Raw genomic sequence first — 21,631 nt, 5'->3', positions numbered from 1 at the left:
GATTTTTTATGGGGATTAATTTTACATGAGGAGGGGGGTTTCCAGAGGTGAAATTTTCAGGGGGAAATTTTATCGAAATATTTCTAAAGCACTACAAACATCAGAATCAACTTTAGAGGGCAATTTATCTGTAAAAGAGGAGTTATTATTTCCTTACTAAATTTTTCTTCTTTTTTAAGGAGGAGGTGGATTCATACAATTACTCTCCCCCCGAAAAGAGACCAAGATGGAAGCTGTACAGCCATCCATTACAAGTTCTCTGGACCAACCAGGACCCTCTAATGCCAGTTGTAAGAAAATTATGGAAAATACAATTCTCTGGTTCAAATGTGAAACTTAAGTCCATTTATGGATCGAAAAATAAAACTATTTCCGTAAAACTGAGCTAATAAGGGTTTTTGACCGTAAACTCTAGTTTTTTGTAAGAGAATTATGGAAAATACAGTTCTCTGGTTCAAATGTGAAACTTAAGTCCAGTTTTGGATACTCTTAATGATGAGGACTGATGGTTCCAATTCAATATTTTTTCATAAAAACAAACTATTGTTTTTTTAAAACTTCGAAATTATTCAACTTTATTTATTTTTTATCTTTTTTTTGTACGTATCTTAAAATGACAAAATATATTTCTTGAATTCACCTCTTGGATACACAAAACAGAAATAAAAAAAAATAATTGCAATTTCCAGAATTCATTTTCATGCAATTTCCAGAGTTCTATGACTCCTCCCCGCAATGAATTCTAAGGGTTTTATGACTCCTCCCCACAATGGATTCAGATGGTTTTAGAAGTCATCCCCATATCCATAATTCCGTTCAACCTTGAGCGAAGATATAAAAGTTTGATGATGTATTTCTCTACTTAACAACTACATTAATAGCTTCCAAGATGATAGGACTGTATGACACAGAATTTAACGGTTTGAAAAATACAATTCTCTGCTTCAAATGTGAAACTTAAGTTCATTTATGGATCGAAAAATAAAACTGTTTCCGTAAAATCTGAGCTGACAATGATTCTTTACCAAGCACTATAGTTTTTTGTATTAACACTTTGATGAAAACAAGCCGAAGGTTCAAATGTAAAACTCAAGTGCATTTATTAACCAAGGGAATAGATTTTTTCTACAATCTCTGTCCTAATTAAGGTTTTTGGCCGTAAACTATAGTTTTTTTGAAAGTAAATTATGGAAAATACAATTCTCTGGTTCAAATATGAAACTTAATTCCATTTATGGATCGAAAAATAAAACTATTTCCGTAAAATCTGAGCTAATTAGGGTTTTTGACCGTAAACTATAGTTTTTTGTAAGAAAATTATGGAAAATACAATTCTCTGGTTCAAATTTTAAACTTAATTCCATTTTGGATCGAAAAATAAACTATTTCTGTAAAATCTGAGCTAATAAGGGTTTTTGAACGTAAACTCTATTTTGTGTAAGAAAATTATGGAAAATACAATTCTCTGGTTCAAATGTAAAACTTAAGTCCATTTTTGGATCGAAAAAAAACTATTTCTGTAAAATCTGGGCTAATAAGGATTTTGACCGTAAACTCTAGTTCTTTTGTAAGAAAATTATGGAAAATACAATTCTCTGGTTCAAATGTGAAACTTAAGTCCATTTTTGAATCGAAAAAATAAACTATTTCTGTAAAATCTGAGCTAATAAGGGTTTTTTAATTAATAAATAAAATCAAGGGTTTTTTTTAATAAATAAAAAATTAATGCCCCTCTCCGGGGCATTAATTATGAAAAAAAATTTAGACGGGGTTACGTGCGCGCACGTAACCCCGTCTAAATTTTTTTTCATAATTTCCTGAAGTAAATTTCTGTATTGTGGATCCAAGAGGTGAATTCAAGAAAGAGTTTGTTACTTACTTACCTACCTACTTACTCACTTACTTACTTACAATTTTTTCATAATGACATAATGAAATATCCAAGAACGGATGTTGATAAAGAATTTATTCATTCTGATACCTAGATTTTGTCGATATTATTCCCATCGCCGCAGCGGGGCCCGCTGCGGGCCGGGAAGTGCCGAAGGGCCCGCTGCGGCGGGCCGGGGGGGGGACGGGGTGGGCCAGAGAGGGGCATTAAATAGTGGAATTTATGAAGAAATTGTTCTGCCTTGGACACATTGAAAATTGTTTGTGATAAAAAAGAGAAAAAAGAATTGTCCGGTTATCGACACTAGCTAGTTTATTGCATGTATTAAATCATAAGATGTTTCCCGTGAAACTATTGCAGTTCTACAAGAATGGATGGATTTTTATCCACCATCAAAATCAAATTTAATTTTCATTGAATACTTTTCATTTAAACTTAAAACACGTTGAAAGATAGTTTTTGTGAAACTCTTGCAGTTTTTATAAAATGACAAAATTTTTACCCAACATCAAAATCAAAATGAGTTTCCATTCAATGCTTTTCTTTTAAACTTAAAACACGCTGAAAGATGCTTCCTGTGAAACTATTGCAGTTTCTATAAAAATGATCGAATTTCAAAATCAAAATGAATTTCCATTTAATACTTTTATTCATTCTAAAATTTGGATTTTGTCAATTTTATTTGATGTATCTGACAAAGGATGTTGATAAAAAAAAATTATTCACTCTGAAACTTAGATTCTGTCAATTTTATTCGATGTATCTGACAACAGATGTTAATATATAAAATTTATTCACTCTAACACTTATATTTTGTCAACTTTTTCCTATGTATCCGAGAAATGGATGTTGATATAGAATTTAATCACTCTTATACTTAGATTTTGTGAAATTGTTGTATTGTCTGTCTAGGAAGCGACTTCAATCGATAATGAATGTTAATAAAGAGTTTCTTCAATTTTTTTTTCATAATTTCCTATAATAAAATTTCTGTATTGTGTATCCAATAGGTGAATTCAAGAAGGAGTTTGTTACTTACTTACTTATTTAATTCCTACTTACTTACAATTTTCTCATAATGACATAATGAAATATCCAAGAACGGATGTTGATAAAGAATTTATTCATTCTGATACCTAGATTTTGTTAATGTTATCCCATGTGTCTGACAATAGATGTATGTAAATTCCTTTTCTTACATCTCCGATGTTTTAATAGAGATTCTAAACTTTTGATATGCTAGCTTACTCTAAAAATAATGGACACATAACAATGTAATGCATAATATATTTTTAATGAAATAATGCTATGTAGAATATTAATACAAAATATATTATGATACATAGTCATAGACACGTTCACTCTTAAACATCCAGAAACGATGGTCCCATGATATAGAATAGTTTTTACCATGTCTTATGCATTTATCACGATCAGGTATGTCCTTAGGTATCCACTGCGCGAAGAACCTGACCTCGTCTTCAGGATGGTGATAAACCCCTTCAAATTTAGGACACTTAAATTCTTCTTGATTGAAAAGTGGAATCCTAGGGTCACACTTTTGGTTTAAAACTTTATCTGTAGGTACATTACCCTTTACGTAGAGGGCTTCAACCCCGGAAAAGCTGCAAATGTCACTGACTTCCTCCTGGACATTTCCCAGTTCCTGACCACTATTATTAAGTGATGTAATCACTCTATCGTAGAATCCCAGTCTGTTTATACGATGCAATGTAGTACTCCACAAGCTTTTATCATACTCAAACATGTTATAGTTCACTATCCAATGATAACAGTCAATTTCTTCGAGTTCCATTGACAATAATAAAAATGCACATTCAAATATAACACCACAAGATGATTTTTTTTAAACCAATAAATTCTGTGTCATACAGTCCTATCATCTTGGAAGCTATTAATGTAGTTGTTAAGTAGAGAAATACATCATCAAACTTTTACATTTTTGCTCAAGTTTGAACGAAGTTATGTCTATGAGTATGACTTCTAAAACCATCTGAATTCATTGTGGGGAGGAGTCATAAAACCCTTAGAATTCATTGTGGGGAGGAGTCATAGAACTCTCGGTATCTATTGCATGAAAATGAAGTCTGAAAATTACAATTTCTTCTTATAATTTCTGTATTGTGGATCCAAGAAGTGATTTCAAGAAAGATATTTCGTCATTTTAAGATACGTACAAAAAAAGAAAAAAAATAAATAAAGTTGAATAATTTCGAAGTTTAAAAAAAAAGTTTGTTTTTATGAAAAAAATATTGAATTAGAACCATCAGTCTCATCATTAAGAGTATCCAAAACTGGACTTAAGTTTCACATTTGAACCAGAGAATTGTATTTTCCATAATTTTCTTACAAAAAACTAGAGTTTACGGTCAAAAACCCTTATTAGCTCAGATTTTACGGAAATAGTTTATTTTTTCGATCCAAAAATGGACTTAAGATTCACATTTGAATCAGAGAATTGTATTTTCCATAATTTTCTTATAAAAAAACTAGAGTTTACGGTCAAAAACCCTCATTAGCTCAGATTTTACGGAAATAGTTTTATTTTTCGATACATAAATGGACTTAAGTTTCACATTTGAACCAGAGAATTGTATTTTCCATAATTTTCTTACAAAAAACTAGAATTTACGGTCAAAAACCCTTATTAACTCAGATTTTACAGAAATAGTTTTATTTTTCGATCCAAAAAAGGACTTTAGTTTCACCTTTGAGCCAACTAATTGTATTTTCCATAATTTTCTTACAAAAAATAGAGTTTACGGTCAAAAACAAAACTTAGCTCAGATTTTATAGTAATATTTTTATTTTACCAAACATAAAAGAAGCTAGATTTTAGATTTGAACAATAGAATTGTACGTCACATAATTGTATTACAAAAAACTAGATTTTATTTTCAAAAACCCGTATTAACTCTTATTCTATAGAAATAGTTTATTTTTTCGATCCAAAAATGGACTTAAGTTTCACATTTGAACCAGAGAATTGTATTTTCCATAATTTTCTTAATAGAAACTAGAGTTTACGGTCAAAAACCCTTATTAGCTCAGATTTTACAGAAATAGTTTTTTTTCGATCCAAAAATGGACTTAAGTTTCACATTTGAACCAGAAGGATTGTATTTTCCAAAATTTTCTTACAAAAAACTAGAGTTTACGGTCAAAAACCATTATTAGCTTAGATTTTACAGAAATAGTTTATTTTTTCGATCCAAAAATGGACTTAAGTTTTACATTTGAATCAGCGAATTGTATTTTCCATAATTTTCTTACAAAAAACTAAAGTTTACTGTCAAAAACCTTAATTAGCTCAGATTTTACAGATCCATAACTAGACTTAAGTTTCACATTTGAAGTAGAGAATTTTATTTTCCATAATTTTCTTACAAAAAACTAGAGTTTACGGTCAAAAAGTCTAATTTGCTCAGATTTTACTAAAATAGTTTTATTTTTCAATCCATAAATTGACTTGAGTTTCGCATTTGAAGCGCAGAATTGTATTTTACATAATTTTCTTATAACAAACTATACTTTATGGTCAAAAACTCTAATTAGATCATATTTTACTGAAATAGTTTTATTTTTCGATCTATAAATTGACTTAAGTTTCACATTTGAACCAGAGAATTGTATTTTCCATAATTTTCTTAGAAAAACTAAAGTTTAAGGTCAAAAACCCTTATTAGCTCAGATTTTACGGAAATAGTTATATTTTTCGATCCATAAATGAACTTAAGTTTCACATTTGAAGCAGAGAATTGTATTTTTCAAACCATTAAATTCTGTGTGATACAGTCCTATCATCTTGGAAGCTATTAATGTAGTTGTTAAGTAGAGAAATACATCATCAAACTTTTATATCTTCGCTCAAGGTTGAACGGAGTTATGGATATGGGGATGACTTCTAAAACCATCTGAATTCATTGTGGGGAGGAGTCATATAACCCTTAGAATTCGTTGCGGGGAGGAGTCATAGAACTCTCGGTATCTATTGCATGAAAATGAAGTCTGGAAATTACAAATTTTTTTTATAATTTCTCTATTGTGTATGCAAGAGGTGAATTCAAGAAATATATTTTGTCATTTTAAGATACGTACAAAAAAAAGATAAAAAATAAATAAAGTTGAATAATTTCGAAGTTTTAAAAAAACAATAGTTTGTTTTTATGAAAAAATATTGAATTTGAACCATCAGTCCTCACCATTAAGAGTATCCGAAACTGGACTTAAGTTTAACATTTGAACCAGAGAATTGTATTTTCCATATTTTTCTTACAAAAAACTAGAGTTTACGGTCAAAAACCCTTATTAGCTCAGATTTTACGGAAATAGTTTTATTTTTCGATCCATAAATGGACTTAAGTCTCACATTTGAACCACAGAATTGTATTTTCGATAATTTTCTTAAAAAAAAATAAAGATGTCGGTCAAAAATCCTTATTAGCTCAGATTTTACGGAAATAGTTTTATTTTTCGATCCAAAAAATGGACTTAAGTTTCACATTTGAACCAGCGAATTGTATTTTCCATAATTTTCTTACAAAAAACTAGAGTTTACGGTCAAAAACCCTTATTAACTCAGATTTTACAGAAATAGTTTATTTCGATCCAAAAATGGACTTAAGTTTCACATTTGAACCAGAGAATTTTATTTTCCATAATTTTCTTACAAAAAACTAGAGTTTACGGTCAAAAACCCTAATTAGCTCAGAGTTTACGGAAATAGTTTTATTTTTCAATCAATAAATTGAGTTGAGTTTCACATTTGAACCAGAGAATTGTATTTTCCATAATTTTCTTACAACAAACTATAGTTTACGGTCAAAAACCCTAATTAGCTCAGATTTTACGGAAATAGTTTTATTTTTCGATCCATAAATGGACTTAAGTTTCACATTTGAACCAGAGAATTGTATTTTCCATAATTTTCTTACAAAAACTAGAGTTTACGGTCAAAAACCCTTATTAGCTCAGTTTTTACGGGAATAGTTTTATTTTTCGATCCATAAATGAACTTAAGTTTCACATTTTAACCAGAGGATTGTATTTTTCAAACCGTTAAATTCTGTGTCATACAGTCCTATCATCTTGGAAGCTATTAATGTAGTTGTTAGGTAGAGAAATACATCATCAAACTTTTATATCTTCGCTCAAGGTTGAACGGAATTATGGGTATGGGGATGACTTCTAAAACCATCTGAATCCATTGTGGGGAGGAGTCATAAAACCCTTAGAATTCATTGCGGGGAGGAGTCATAGAACTCTCGGTATCTATTGCATGAAAATGAAGTCTGGAAATTGCAAATTTTTTTTATAATTTCTCTATTGCGTATGCAAGAGGTTAATTCAAGAAATATATTTTGTCATATTAAGAAAAGTACAAAAAAAAGATAAAAAATAAATAAAGTTGAATAATTTCGAAGTTTAAAAAAAATTGGTTGTTTTTATGAAAAAATATTGATTAAAACCATCAGTCCTCACCATTAAGAGTATCCGAAACTGGACTTAAGTTTAACATTTGAACCAGAGAATTGTATTTTCCATATTTTTCTTACAAAAAACTAGAGTTTACGGTCAAAAACCCTTATTAGCTCAGATTTTACGGAAATAGTTTTATTTTTCGATCCATAAATGGACTTAAGTCTCACATTTGAACCACAGAATTGTATTTTCCATAATTTTCTTACAAAAAAATAAAGATGTCGGTCAAAAATCCTTATTAGCTCAGATTTTACGGAAATAGTTTTATTTTTCGATCCAAAAAATGAACTTAAGTTTCACATTTGAACCAGAGAATTGTATTTTCCATAATTTTCTTACAAAAAACTAGAGTTTAAGGTCAAAAACCCTTATTAACTCAGATTTTACAGAAATAGTTTATTTTTCGATCCAAAAATTGACTTAAGTTTCACATTTGAAAGCTACGATCGTAATGAATGATACTTGTTATCAGAAAAAATATCAATTGCCAAAAAAGAAAAAAAATCAAAAAAATCAAAAAAAATGGGGGGAAGGGGCCAAAAAGTTGGAGGGGAGGGGGCACCCTTCGAGTTAGAGGAGCGGGGCCCGGGGGGGGGGTGATGTCTCTGCTGGTTAGGGTCATTGGTGCTTATGATCCTTGATGGTTCGTACTCACATACACCTTACTACTTGATTTGCAAGGATTTCTAAGGTTTGTTCTGAATTTCTTTATTAAAATTTTTTCTTGTCATAAACATCTCTCTTAGTATCAAATTTTTAGTATACTATAACCTTGGACCCTATTTTAAACTGACAACACTGTTCAAACACAACTTGTGTATTACATTCCCTCTTGAATTTTCTCCCAGGTTGCATAGAGGTCTGTGCAGAGCTGACACTGGCATTAGAGGGTCCTGGTTCGTCCAGAGAACTTGTAATGGATGGCTGTACAGCTTGCATCGATGTGGTATCGTTCCATCTTGGTCTGATTTCTGGGGAAGAGTAATTGTATGAATCCACCTCCTCCTTAAAAAAAAAGAAAAATTTAGTAAGGAAATAATAACCCCTCTTTTACAGATAAAATGCCCTCTAAAGTTTATTCTGATGTTTGTAGTGCTTTAGAAATATTTCGGTAAAATTTCCCCCTGAAAATTTCACCTCTGGAAACCCCCCTCCTCATGTAAAATTAATCCCCATACCAAATACTTCTACTCTGTCAAAACTGCAAAATTCCACATTTTTTATGATAAAAGCTTGAATGAGTCTCTTTACTAATAGAACAGCACACTCATTTTTCAATTTAAAAATTTGAGGAGCAAATCCCAAAGACAAAAGACCTAAAATTTAATTTAAAAGTTAGCTCACGTTTCCGGAAAAGCAATCGGTAAAATTTCCCCCTGAAAATTTCACCTCTGGAAACCCCCCTCCTCATGTAAAATTAATCCCCATACAAAATACTTCTTCTATGTCAAAACTGCAAAATTCCACATTTCTTATGATAAAAGCTTGAATGATTGTCTTTACTAATAGAACAGCACACTCATTTTTCAATTTAAAAATTTGAGGAGAAGATCCCAAAGAAAAATGACCTAAAATTTAATTTAAAAGTTAGCTCACGTTTCCAGAAAATCAATCGTTAAAATTTCGCCCTGAAAAATTCACGACTGGACCCCCCCCGCCTCTTGTAAAATTAAATCCCCATACAAAATCCTTCTACTATTTCAAAACTGCAAAATTCCACATTTTTGATGATAAAAGCTTGAAAGATTCTCTTTACTAATAGAACAGCACACTCATTTTTCAATCTAAAAATTTGAGGAGCAAATCTCTAAGACAAAAGACCTAAAAATTTAATTTAAACGTTAGCTTACGTCTCCGGAAAAAAAATCGGTAAAATTTCACCCCCTTTTTTACAGAAGAAAAATTAGTCTGCACAAAGAATCCCCTACTCCATCCCTCTTACTTTCTATGCGATGAAATAGTTTGTTTTTTCACATCGTAAACCCTCTTAATCATTGGAATACAATCGAAAATAGAATATATTTCGTTTAATTAGGCCAGACCACAATTTCTCTCTTTGTCAAGGAACACCCTTGTTGCTATTCCATAAACATGTGCCGTTAATCTATGATAACATGAGTGTGCGAAATTTGGTCCCAAAACTGACCCTTCCTTTGTAAAACAGAAGCTTCCATTTAAACGGATAAAGAAAACGCATTTTAATTAAAATGAATGAGGAAACTGTCATTTTTGAAGGAAATAACTAAAACTACAGAGCAGTGGGGGAGGGTTTTTGTTTACATAATAGAAAAAAGAGCGTACTTTGTGTTTTCTAGCGAGTATACTCATCATATAGTAGGATTTGTATTGTTGGAGGGGAGGGGGCTTATGCCCCTGAATTTGAATTTACTGGTAAAATGATTTTATTTGGAAATAAATTAAGAAATTCAGTAAACTGTACTCACGTTGAAAATTGAATTATCCATTGCCTTAAAGTTAATAATATTCAATGTACTATCTATAATACGTTAAATCATAATTAAAATTAAATCGTAAGGTATGGGCATTATGTACAAAATCTCAAGGACGAATAAAAAACCAGTCCTTTTATTTATAACCAATCACCGCTCGAGTTACCGTATATTGAGCAAGCACCAATTTCTCTGATTGGCCTCCTAAAAAACGATTGTTGGCTCGGAAAACACTCTGCTTGAGTTACATAATTTCGACTATGCTCCTAAAACATGTTGGACTACTTTATACCGTGCCAGCTTAAAAAAAAAAAAAAAATGTCCACGTAAACTTACGACGCACATTCCTTGTGCAATAGAACCTTGACTATTGTTTCATAACATGCATTATAGCGTGCCAACTTTTTAAAATCTCCATGTCTAACTCTAATGTCACACGCGTGGGTTTTCCATGTAATTTTTCATGTATCGTTCATATTGTATACACTTTTGAGCTTCTTGTAGGCGTGAATGTAGGTGTGTAACTGTGTATGGTCTTGTAGGTGTGAATGTAGGTGTGATATTCCCTATGCCCTTACTACTCCCGTTGGGTTGACCAGTATCAAAACGCATTCCTTGTGAGGATATACTTTTTTTGTGTACTCGCTGAAAACATACTGTTGCTGTTACTTGTGTTTTTTTCTCGTCTTACATTGTTGAGGCGCGAGGAGGGGGGGGTGTACAGATCACAATTATTTTAGGATGCAGGCTCTTCCTAAAAATAATGTCTAAATACGTTTTATATGTTTCCGTGACCACCTTAAAAGCCTAACTTAAGGCATGTCTAGGTCTCTATTTAATGGCAAACTATGAGCAATGACAGTTATTTTTTTTACTCAGAGATGCAGGTTCTGCTCAGTGATTCTTCAGAAATTTCTTCGAAAACATTTTCTGTGGAATCACTAGTGGTTCATTCTTGTTTAAGCTTAATTCTAAGTCTTTTTTTTTTTTTTTTTTTTTTTTTTTTTTTTTTTTTTGTAGAATTACTATCAGCTCTTTTATTTCCGTGAGAATCTCTAGTAGCTCATAGGACAGCCAACTTTTTGGTCCTCAAATGTGTCCCCTGAGAATCCAAAAATGTCATTTTAGCTAAAATGTGTCCATCTTTCAATCTCAAAAACCAGAGCATATTTTTTTTACCAGTTGTATTATCGACCAAAAGACGCTTTGTAAACCTCTCCAAACTGCCTAATTAACATCAAATATAGTGAAAACAAAACATATCCATACAAAATGGCTTAGTGTGAAAGCACAAAACTCGTATAAATATGTTAGTTCTTTACTTTGGAGAAAATCCTTTGCTTAAGACAACACTGGCATAGCTTGGTTCCTCAAAAAAAAAATATACCGTGAAAAAGCACAACTATGATGAAAATTGATTTTTTTTTTTTTTTTTTCACCAAAACATATATTCGGTTGGGGAATGTTTCGTTTTTTGTCATAAATTTTAAAAAAATGTGTCGCTTTTTAATGTTACTGTATAATTGACACCTTATCTTGTGACACATAATATGTGATATGTGATAATGGAAATCCAGAACCAAAGTCCAAAAAAGGAGATATTAGGCTGATTCCTAATATAGGAGTTTCAGCTTTTCAAAAATTTTGTTTGTTTCACATACATTTTTTGCTTTTCTGCAACCAGAAATTGTTGCTGAGATATTAATACTACAAATTGTCCAGTAAAGCTAAGCTTAATAATATCTGATTACTGAGAGCTTTTTCGTCAAGATTGTGTCTATTTTTATTATGAATTCAGATAAATTGGAAAATATAAAAAGATTTCTTTTGAGTGATTTGGGGAGTTTATTTTTAAAATCTTGATAAAAAGCACATTCTTTTATTAAGCGCTGAAACATATGATAATATTGAGAGTCGACAAATGTAATGTATCAACTGCCCTTAAATAATTGATTATAGATGCATAAGAACGCAATGTTTAGAGCCATAGCCTGGGTTTTCGTATCTGTATGGGCACGAACATATTAATTGCATGTAAAAATTTAAGGTTAGCCAATGACTGTAATCATTTTCCAGGCTTTTTTTTATTATGAAGCCTTTCCCAGCGAAATGTCGCATCAAGACAGTATCATTCATTTACCAGTAACTCGAATTGAATATATGGTGTAGAGTAAGTTAATAAAGCGATTTCACTTAATCTCGAGTTAAACACTTACACTCAGTCAAGGCTGTATCTATGATTTTTTTTTTGGGGGGGGGGTGTTTTGGGCTGGGGTCTAAAAAAAACTTTAAAAACATATCGAAATTAATCTATGTGAATTTTTTGTTACTTTTTTTAAGTCATACTACATTTTTTTGGGGGGGGGGCGTAAATCCTGTATCTCTAACGGCCTTTCTTTCAATGACCTTTGTTTTTTATTTGATTTTTCTTCATGGGTCGGGGCATTTCATAGAGAACAAGGGATATCATTTTCCTGTAATTCTGGTACAGAAAAAAGTTTGCTTTAATTTTAATGTTATACGAATAGAAATTGTTTTCGTAAGACAATAAACAGCTTTTTTAAAACCTGATTGGGAATCCGTGAAATTTGAGCAAGGCTTATATTTCAAAATTAAGGGTACTCTTCTATTAAACGGACTCTTTTATATAGTGCTAGTTTGGTTAATGGGTAATGAAATAAAATAAAATAGGATGAATATATAATAGTTTAGAAACAAATTTGGACTTTATATTTGCACATTAGGGGGGGGGGGCAAAGCACACCGTATATTAAATACGTAACCTAACCTAGGTAGGCCTACCTCCAACCCCCCCCCCCCGCTAAACCCCATAAAACAACAATTTAAAAACAGTTTTTGCCTATGTCTATATCCCAGAAGGCATTGTAAACCTGTTTTCATCACGCGTCTCAGTCTATTTCGTGACTGGCATGCATTGCCGTATATAAAAGAGTCCGTTTAAATTAAATTCTTCAGAATAGTTCTAGAGCCAAAATGACTCACAGGTAAACTTGTTTTAGTGTCATATTTGTGCACAATTTTGATCTATGAAGTTTTATTAATTTATTATTTTTTAAATTTAGAAATAGGTATTGACACACATTTCTATTATCTTAAGCTAAGATAATATAACTTTTTTTTTACTGAATTAGACACAATTTTATAAAACATTCATACAAAATGACTTAGTGTGAAAGAACGAAAGTCATATAAACATGTAAATCCCTTACTTTTGAGAAAAATCCTTTACTTAAGATATCTCTGTCAAAACCTGGATGCTCGAAAAATCCCGAGAAAAAGCACTACTTTTACGTGAACCAAATTTAGTGGAGGAATTATTTTGAAGTAGAAGCATATTAAGACCTTAAACTAATTACTTAAGATTGTTTATTAAGTTTTTAGTAAACATTTTGTCAATTGGAACTGTTTATAATAACTGCCGTCATTTTCGCCGTTTGATCGCCATCCAATCCTCGGTTTTACTAATAAGCCGTTCGTTTGCAAAACCTCAGTTTTACTTTGCGCGTATAAGCATTTTTTGAACTGCCATCCAACCGTCGTTCATTGAACGAAGAGTCAGAGACGCCATTTCACTACTTTTAACTTTACTTTTGAGCGCCAAGTTTTAAAATCAAGCAATATTATAGAAGCCACTACCAGCCATTACATTGATTTGTTTAACTTTGTAGATTTCGTGGATGCATTGGTGGTTCTGGCTTCTCTTGTCCCCCGGGTAAAATTTCGATTAGCACCCCCTCCTCCCTGTCGCCCACAAAGTTTTCAGGCCAAACTTAACACAATTCTTTATTAACAGAACTATTTTCAATTTATTAAATAATTAATAATTTATTGTTTAAATTATTTTATTATTTTCATTTAATTGCCATGATTTTTATTTTTTTTTTTCATTTATTTTTCTTTTGTTAATTAATTAATATTTTATTTTGTTTTTGTTTCTTATCAGCGCCCTCTACTTTATTTGATAAAAATAAAATTTCAAAAATTACAAAATGATTATAAGCGTTAGATTGTTTATTTGAAATTTTGCGCCACTGAAAGTTCTTCTATCAGGGGAAATGCTCCCTCTGCCCCTTCCCTAAAAGCACCTCCGCGTGAATGGGATCTTTCATCTGAAGGAAGGCAAGATTTTTTTTTTTTTTTTGTGTGTTTCACAGTTTTTAAATCTTCAACAAGTTCCTGGAAGCAGTTTTTGCATCAATACCAGCAATTTGATAGAAAATACGAGAGAAATAACGATTCACCTTATAAAGAGTTATATTCACTTATAACACTTATAAGATGTTACAAAACATTTTTAAGGTGCTTTTTCGTGCAGAACGACTTTTCTGGAACGTCATTCTGCTGAATGTCTGCAGAGCGAAATGTAATATAAGAAAAACAAAGGATATCTTAGTTGAACTAAGAACGATGGGCGGTGAAAACGAACGCAGCTAATATCGATGAATGAGGTCACTTTAAAAATGGTCTAGGCTATGAGGAGAAAGTTTTCGTCTAAAAACAATTTTTAAAATAAAAAAAATTTCACTATTTTTGAGCAGCTGAAAATTTAAGAAATAAATGTGGCATTGAATAGCATCGTATTATGGTAAATCTCAACATACCTTTTGTGAACCTTTATGGTTTATGTTCCCATGCAAGTTTGGAATGTTATTTTTTGTCTACTGTTTACTTTTCAAATGCCATTTTAATGTCATTTAATGCCAGAAATTCAGCTTCATCCATAAAGCGGGCTGCATTTTTAAGTTTACCTTAACTTTGTTTTTCGAAAAATTTTGAAAAGCATCAGAAAAATGCATAAATAGCTGACTTAGATTTAGGATTTTAAGCCTATATTTTCTAAGCAAGATTACTTTCGGAGAAATGGTCTAATTAATATCATTATTCTGGCTCAGTGAATGACAACTTAGTTGCTTATAGCCTATGAGCAATAATTGCTCAGTGACCTTTAATTATTGGATCAAACAAACATCAGGTTCTTTCGGTGCAAGTTACTACTGTAGGCTTGTCGCTAAATCGCATGAACCAGAGACAAAATAAGCAAATATATCTAAGGTTGAATACTCACTCAGTTTAAATCCAGGGAGGATCTTTAAAATGTGTAACAATGTGACAACGGACGTTTGGGAGAGGGGGGGCTCGAAACCCAGTCATCCCGAAATTCTACGTTTTTCCAAATTTCCGGGCATCTCTTATTCAAATTAGCAATTTCTTTTTTTATTAGGACTCTTCCTCCAAAAAAAGTTTCTGTGAACTTACTTGAATTTGACCGCTTTTTTTAAATTATTTAATCCCTTTTAGATATACCTGCTTCTCGCGATGGATGCAAAGACAATTATGTTGTAGTTGGATCTTCCTGTGCTGGTAATTTTTTTTTTTTTTTTTTTTTTTTTTTTTTTGTAAACTAGTTTAGTGCTCCTCTGTTAAAAATTTAAGTTCTAGCATAAAAAAATACACTCCATGAAGCGAAAAGATCCAAGGCAAATCACGAGAAGGTGTCAGGACATCGACACGTCAGGACCACTACCGTTAGGACATCGACACAATCCGTCATAACATCGACAAAAAATTCCGTCAGAACATCGACACGTCAGAGCATCGACACGTCAGAGCATCGACACGTCAGTTCATCGACAGTCACAATCGCTATCCGTTAGAACGCCGGCAGTCATAACATCGATCCGTCAGTTCATCGACAGTCACAATCGCTACCCGTCAGAGCGTCGACAGTCATAACATCGACACGTCATGACATCATTTTTTTTTCATAACGAAAATCTGTCAGAACCACTAACCCTCAGAACGTCAACAGTCATAACATCGACACGTCATAACATCTAAAAATTTTGTAGATCTTATGACGTTTCGATGTTATGCCTGTCGACGTTCTGACGGGTAGCGATTGTGACTGTCGATGAACTGACGTGTTGATGTTATGACTGTTGACGTTCTGACGGGTAGCTATTGTGACTGTAGATGAACAGACCTGTCGACGTTATGACTGTAGACGTTCTGTAAGGTAGCAATTGTTACTGTCGATGTCCTGACGTGTCGATGTTATGACTGTCTATGTCCTGACGTGTCGATGTTATGACTGTCGATGTTCTGACGTGTCGATGTTCTGACAGATTTTCCTTGTCGACGAAATGCCGTTTAGTGCTTGGGACGGTTAGATGAAATGGTAGCACCCCCCAAATCAATATGCACATTCTAGTTGCTATGCATAATTGAAAGCGAAAATCTCAGAAGCTTTTCTTGAAAATTCTGAGAAAAATGACCCCTTGATTGTCAATCCTGAAAATGATATAAATAACCTTGTAAATTTTTGTTGCCAATGCATAAATAATAAGTTGTACTTTAAAAAAATATATTTTGCCGTCTGTACAGACAAATTTTTCAGCTGTCTCTGATCCAAAACAGAGGAAGTTACTTATATGATATACGCCCTACCGCTCAAGCTGTTTATTCATTGGTGCATTATAGAACCGGTTTTTTCGTTAGTTTCTTTCAGCTTAGCGTCAGACAAGACAAAGAGAAGTGACAAAATGGAGGGAGTTAAGTAGTTGGACAGTGTGAAGTTAGAAAACAATTCTTACAACATAATATGCAGAATAATTGTACCTAAGGCACTAGGCATGCAGACCCGCTATACTTTTACCCCACCCCCCCCCCTAATTCGCAAATATATAGCCCAAACTTGTTTCTAATGTATCATATTTTTATCTTACTGTGGTGTATTTCATTAGGATTGAGCTTCAGAGAAACATATTATAAGAACATTAGGCAGGGCGTATATCATACAAGTACCCAGAGGAATACTAAATATTCGTCCACACAATATTTGCTCGTGATAGCCAAAATTTCGCAACCAGGTGACGCGAATTCTAGCTACCAAAGTAAATGCTCAATGAGCTGCGAAACGCTATTAAAAATACGGTTTATTTCTGTTCCCTTATATTTAAAGGTACTTGTCTGAATGGTGAAGGCGTCATGACATTGACACGTCAGGATCACTACCGTCAGGACATCGACACGTCAGTTCATCGACAGTCACAATCACTACGCGTCATAACGTCGACAGTCATAACATCGATACGTCAGTTCATTGACAGTCACAATTGCTTCCCGTCATAACATCGACACGTCATAACATCTAAAAGTTTTCATAACATCTAAAACTTTAAAACTTTAGTTTTTTTGGGTTTAGGGGGGAAAGGTACCTAGGCTAGGCTAGGTTACGTATTTAATATATGCTATGCTTTACCCCCGACCCCTGATGTGCAAATATATACCCAAAATTTGTTTCTAAACTATTATATACTTATTACTATTATATACTTATAAATTTTTTACATGACGAAAATCCGTCATAACCGCTAACCGTCAGAACGTCGACAGTCATAACATCGACCTCTCATAACATCTAACTGTCGATTTCCTGTCGTGTCAATGGTATGAATGTCGATGTCCTGACGTGTCGATGTTCTGACGAATTTTTCTTCGATGTTATGATGGATTTTGTCGATGTCCTGACGGTAGTGGTCCTGACGTGTCGGTGTCCTGACAACCTTCCCCATCTATAGTCATGTGCGAGTATGAACTTTTTGAACATACGGAATTGTATATAATATCTTTGTTGACTTTCAGATGAACAATGATACTTTGCCTTATGGTGATAGCTCGTCATGAACGCAGCTCGTGTTAACAAAAAAGCATTGCGCTTGAGGGCTAGATGATATGGAGGACAAGGAAAAAATAATGACATAGGCTTTGTCAACGAGGGACAAGCGACGTTCATTTGCGGGTCTAGATAGAATCCCATATCTAGACAAGGGTCTGGCGAAAAATCAGTGTATAGGCAACTACCGTTCACAAGTAAAAATTTGGTGCTTTGCTAAACAAGTTACAGCCAAGCATCCAGTTCTAGACTCTAGAACTCCAAGTCTAGGATTTTCGACTACAGCCAATCAGAATGTGTCAAGTTACACTATTTTCATCATCTGTGTTTACATTTTTAAATTGATGTTTCATTTTGTTTCTTCATTAATCTTTTGTTTTTCCTTTTAAGCAAATATGCAACATCAGACATAATAGGGAAGCACGCTAAAGCAATTCTTTGGCTAGTCTCATCCAATATCTTGATGACAGTAAAACAGGAATTACAATTTTGAAAATTTTGCCAACATAAACTCTCTTGATTTGATTGGTAGGAAATGACGACTGGAATCCATTTGAAACTAAATTTTTAGTTTAAACTAAGCACTGAATTTTACTTGTGAACAGTAGCTGCCAAGACATTGATTTCTGGCCAGACCCGTGTCTAGACATGGGATTCTAGCTATACACGCATATGAACGCCCTTTTAGTGATGAAGGTAGTGTGGACAGCTCTAGCTCCGCTCCTTATGTTTTAGTTGTATACAGGCCTAAGGTTTTGTATTTTTGTCACATGGGATCACATGGGTGGACAATCAAGAAATAAAATTAAGTCAATGATAATGATTTTAAGAGATAGAGATAGTGTAGACAATTTTAGCCCAGTTCTTTGTATTTAAGTTTATACGGAACTTGGATATCAGCTATATTCTTCTCATAAAGTTTGATACTTATGCCATTTTGGTGAGTAATCAAGAAATAAAATGGAGTACAGTGATAATAACATCAATTCTAGCCCAGTTCCTTATATTTAGGTCTATATAGAACTTGGATATAAGCTATATTTTCCTCGTAAAATTTGATATTTTTTTCATTTTGGTGGGTAATAAAACTAAGTCAATGATATCAAGAGATGGAGATGTTGTTTGCAACTCCACCCAGCTCCTTATATTTAGGTCTATACAGAACTTGGATATCCCACAAAGTTAATGTTTTTGTCACTTTGGTGGGCAATCAAGAATAAAAGTCAGTAAAATCAAGGAAGAGAGATAGTTAAGACAACTGTAGCCCAGCTCCTTGTATTTGAATCTATGCTAACATTGAAATCGGCTATATTCATCCAATTAAATTTTTTTATCACTTTGGTGGGCAATCAGGAGTGGTTAACATTAATTTTGTGGGCTATTAAAAGGATCATTAAATTTAATAATAAAAGCATGCTTCTGTCAAAAATTTCTCTTTGTAATTAGTTTTCATAAATAGCTTTGGATGAAGTTATTCTCTTTCATTATAGGTTTTGAAGCATTGGCAATATACCAAAAACTATTTATTTTTTATTTTTTTCGAAAACTGCTAAGATGTTGCTAAAATTTTTATTTTAATAAAAAGTTAACAACGTTTTGCCAAATTGTGCCATGTGATTTTTATCATGTTCTCTCATCATTTCATAGCTTTTTTCCTTCTTTTTTCTTTAATATTGGCAATAGATATAAATATTATTTGATGAAGATAATAATATTGAAATTATGATGCTGATGAAGATAAAATGATGAAGATGAAGATAACAATTCGTTTATTTGTAATCTTTGTTTTCATCGTGCTTTCTTTTTGTTTCATAACATCTTTTTCATCTCTTAATAAATCATTTGCATGAACTTTTTAAGAGGATTACTGATTACTGATTAAGAGGATTTTAAGAGGATTACAAGGACAAGCTAAGAGTCGGGTGGCAGTGGCGGTGTATGGTGTGGTGCGTCAATTTGACTTAGCTTTATTTGGGTGACGGTGCAAAGAATGAAAAAAAAATGTTTATAAACAGAAAACAAAGATTTCTAGGTTGAAGAATGAAGCGTGTCAAAACGGAAATAATTATGAATAGAAAATATTTTAGCATCGTTTTATTAATCAGTTTTAGCCCTACCACCTTTTTTTATAATTGATTCTGTGAGGCAGCTACGATTACATTTATCTCAGGTGAGCTGGACAAAGTGATATTTTATAGACGTTACATTTGTAGAAGTATTTATTTTTGGTGTTAAAGTATTGTATTTTCAACATCAGCGTTGACTTTAATATTTCGAGAGGAGTCTTGCTACGCCGCTTCAAGTAAACTTTAACCTCATTGGATTGGCGTTTCAGGGATGATAAAAGAATATGTTAGGCGTTACATATATGCCTATATGTACTACCTATCCAACATTCTTTTCGTCATTTTTCGTACTTAAAAAATTACCGAAGCTTAATTTTGGCAAAAAAAAACACAAAATGAACGATTTGACAAAGGTTTATCAAAATGTTGTCTTTTCCACCGGTCGAAAATTTATAACTTGGGCACAGGTGTGCCATTTCGAATAAATGTAGATGGAGGGTTGTGGGTCGGGCAAAAAATATTTTTCAAAATATGGAGGATTTTTCTTTTCTTCTGAAAATTCCAAAAAGGTATTTTTTAATAAATATGCCAAACCATAGACATTTTTGAAAATCTTGTGGGAGGGTAAAAAATTTAATGGGTAATTTTCCCTCCCCTCTCCCTAAAACCAAACCTTATCCCCAATTGGTGTCCCTGTTTGGGTATACCATGTAGTTCTTATTAAACAGTTCATGTAACGAACAGTAAGTAAGCAACGACTCGGCGCAATAGTAACTGAAGCTCTATTAAACGGAATTTTGATATGAATATGTACATTGAAAGGATCAACTTATTATGCTGATTCCAAATATGTAAGATTCATCAAGTTTAATGCTACCCATTAAAAGTTATGAGCCTGAGAAAATATGCCTGACTTTTGAAAAAGGGGGGAATAACCCCTAAAAGTCAAGGAATCCGAAGGAATCGCAATGAAAACCAAACTATCAGATTCAGCGTATCAAACCACTGTAGAAGTTTGAAGCTCTTATATGCAAAAATGTATAATTTTGCTTCTTTTTTTTTTTCTTTTTTTTTTGTTAAAGAAATATCATGGATGTTTTTTTATGGTGATAGTATCAAGCTAATAGTCTTAGTAGATCGGGAGACGGTGCATCCGGACGGAAATTAAAAGTTCTACACTGTAAAAAAAAAATTGATTTCCAACAAAATGTTTTTTACAAACAAGTCACAAAAAATCCAATTTTTCTGTTGGAATTGTGACTTGCTTATTGAATTCCAAAAAATTATTGAAATTATTGAGATTTATGCACTTTTCAGTAGAAAATATGCAATTTTCGACGCAAATAGGTGTTATATTAATCAAAATGGTTTGACTTCAACAGCAGATTGAAATTTCTTGAATATCATATTGAATTTGAGCATGGTGCCATTTAAAGTGAATTTATGTACAAATGTTCTTATGAACATGCATAAATTTATTTACAAACATTTTTAGCTTATAATTAATATTTTGGAGCAATGGAAGAATATCGTCTGAATTTCCTAATCACTAACGGCTTATGGAGTAGTTACAGTGTATTAATAAAAGAGAAAAAATCTTTTTTGGCCCTTTCTAGCCAAAGAAAAGTTCGGTCTTATTAAATGTTAATATCATAATTTACGGTATTATTTCTGTAGTATGTAGTATGATTACTTGGGTTTTGCTGGAAACCGACGATTCCATTAAGCATTATGATGAGTGTAAAAGTCTGCCTCTGAGAAGGGGAAGGACCTGTTCGGGCTAATATCTGAAACTGGTCATTGATGACTGGCAGCTGTTAGATGAGATGAGATGGGTTTTATTTTCAACTAATAAATACATCCTACTTAACTGGCACTTACCACATTTTTTAAATAACATTATCAACCAAACGTAGAAATAGTAAGAACGTATGACGTTTTATTAAGCCACTACTGTCGTTTGAGCAGCGTCACACAATCTTTCTTCATGAACCAAACTCATTCACTCTTCCTACTCTTTTCTTAC

At 32.6% G+C, this 21,631-nt stretch overlaps 1 protein-coding gene across 1 annotated transcript in view; it reads left to right on the top strand.

Annotated features, from left to right (window-relative positions):
• Positions 1-21,631, top strand: part of LOC148948368 (uncharacterized) — a 66,184-nt gene that overhangs the window by 7,658 nt on the left and 36,895 nt on the right. Inside the window, exon 2 of the mRNA XM_089094907.1 lies at positions 15,163-15,225. Within this exon, the coding sequence (XP_088951033.1) occupies positions 15,163-15,225 (63 nt within the window). The remainder of the gene's footprint in view (positions 1-15,162; positions 15,226-21,631) is intronic.

This window comes from Artemia sp. Qi Xiang Cuo, chromosome 9, assembly GCF_049724085.1.
Source record: "Artemia sp. Qi Xiang Cuo chromosome 9, ASM4972408v1, whole genome shotgun sequence".
Lineage (NCBI taxonomy): Eukaryota > Metazoa > Arthropoda > Branchiopoda > Anostraca > Artemiidae > Artemia > Artemia sp. Qi Xiang Cuo.
Note: the sequence above shows the minus strand (reverse complement) of the source record. Positions and strands in the feature narration are given on the sequence as shown.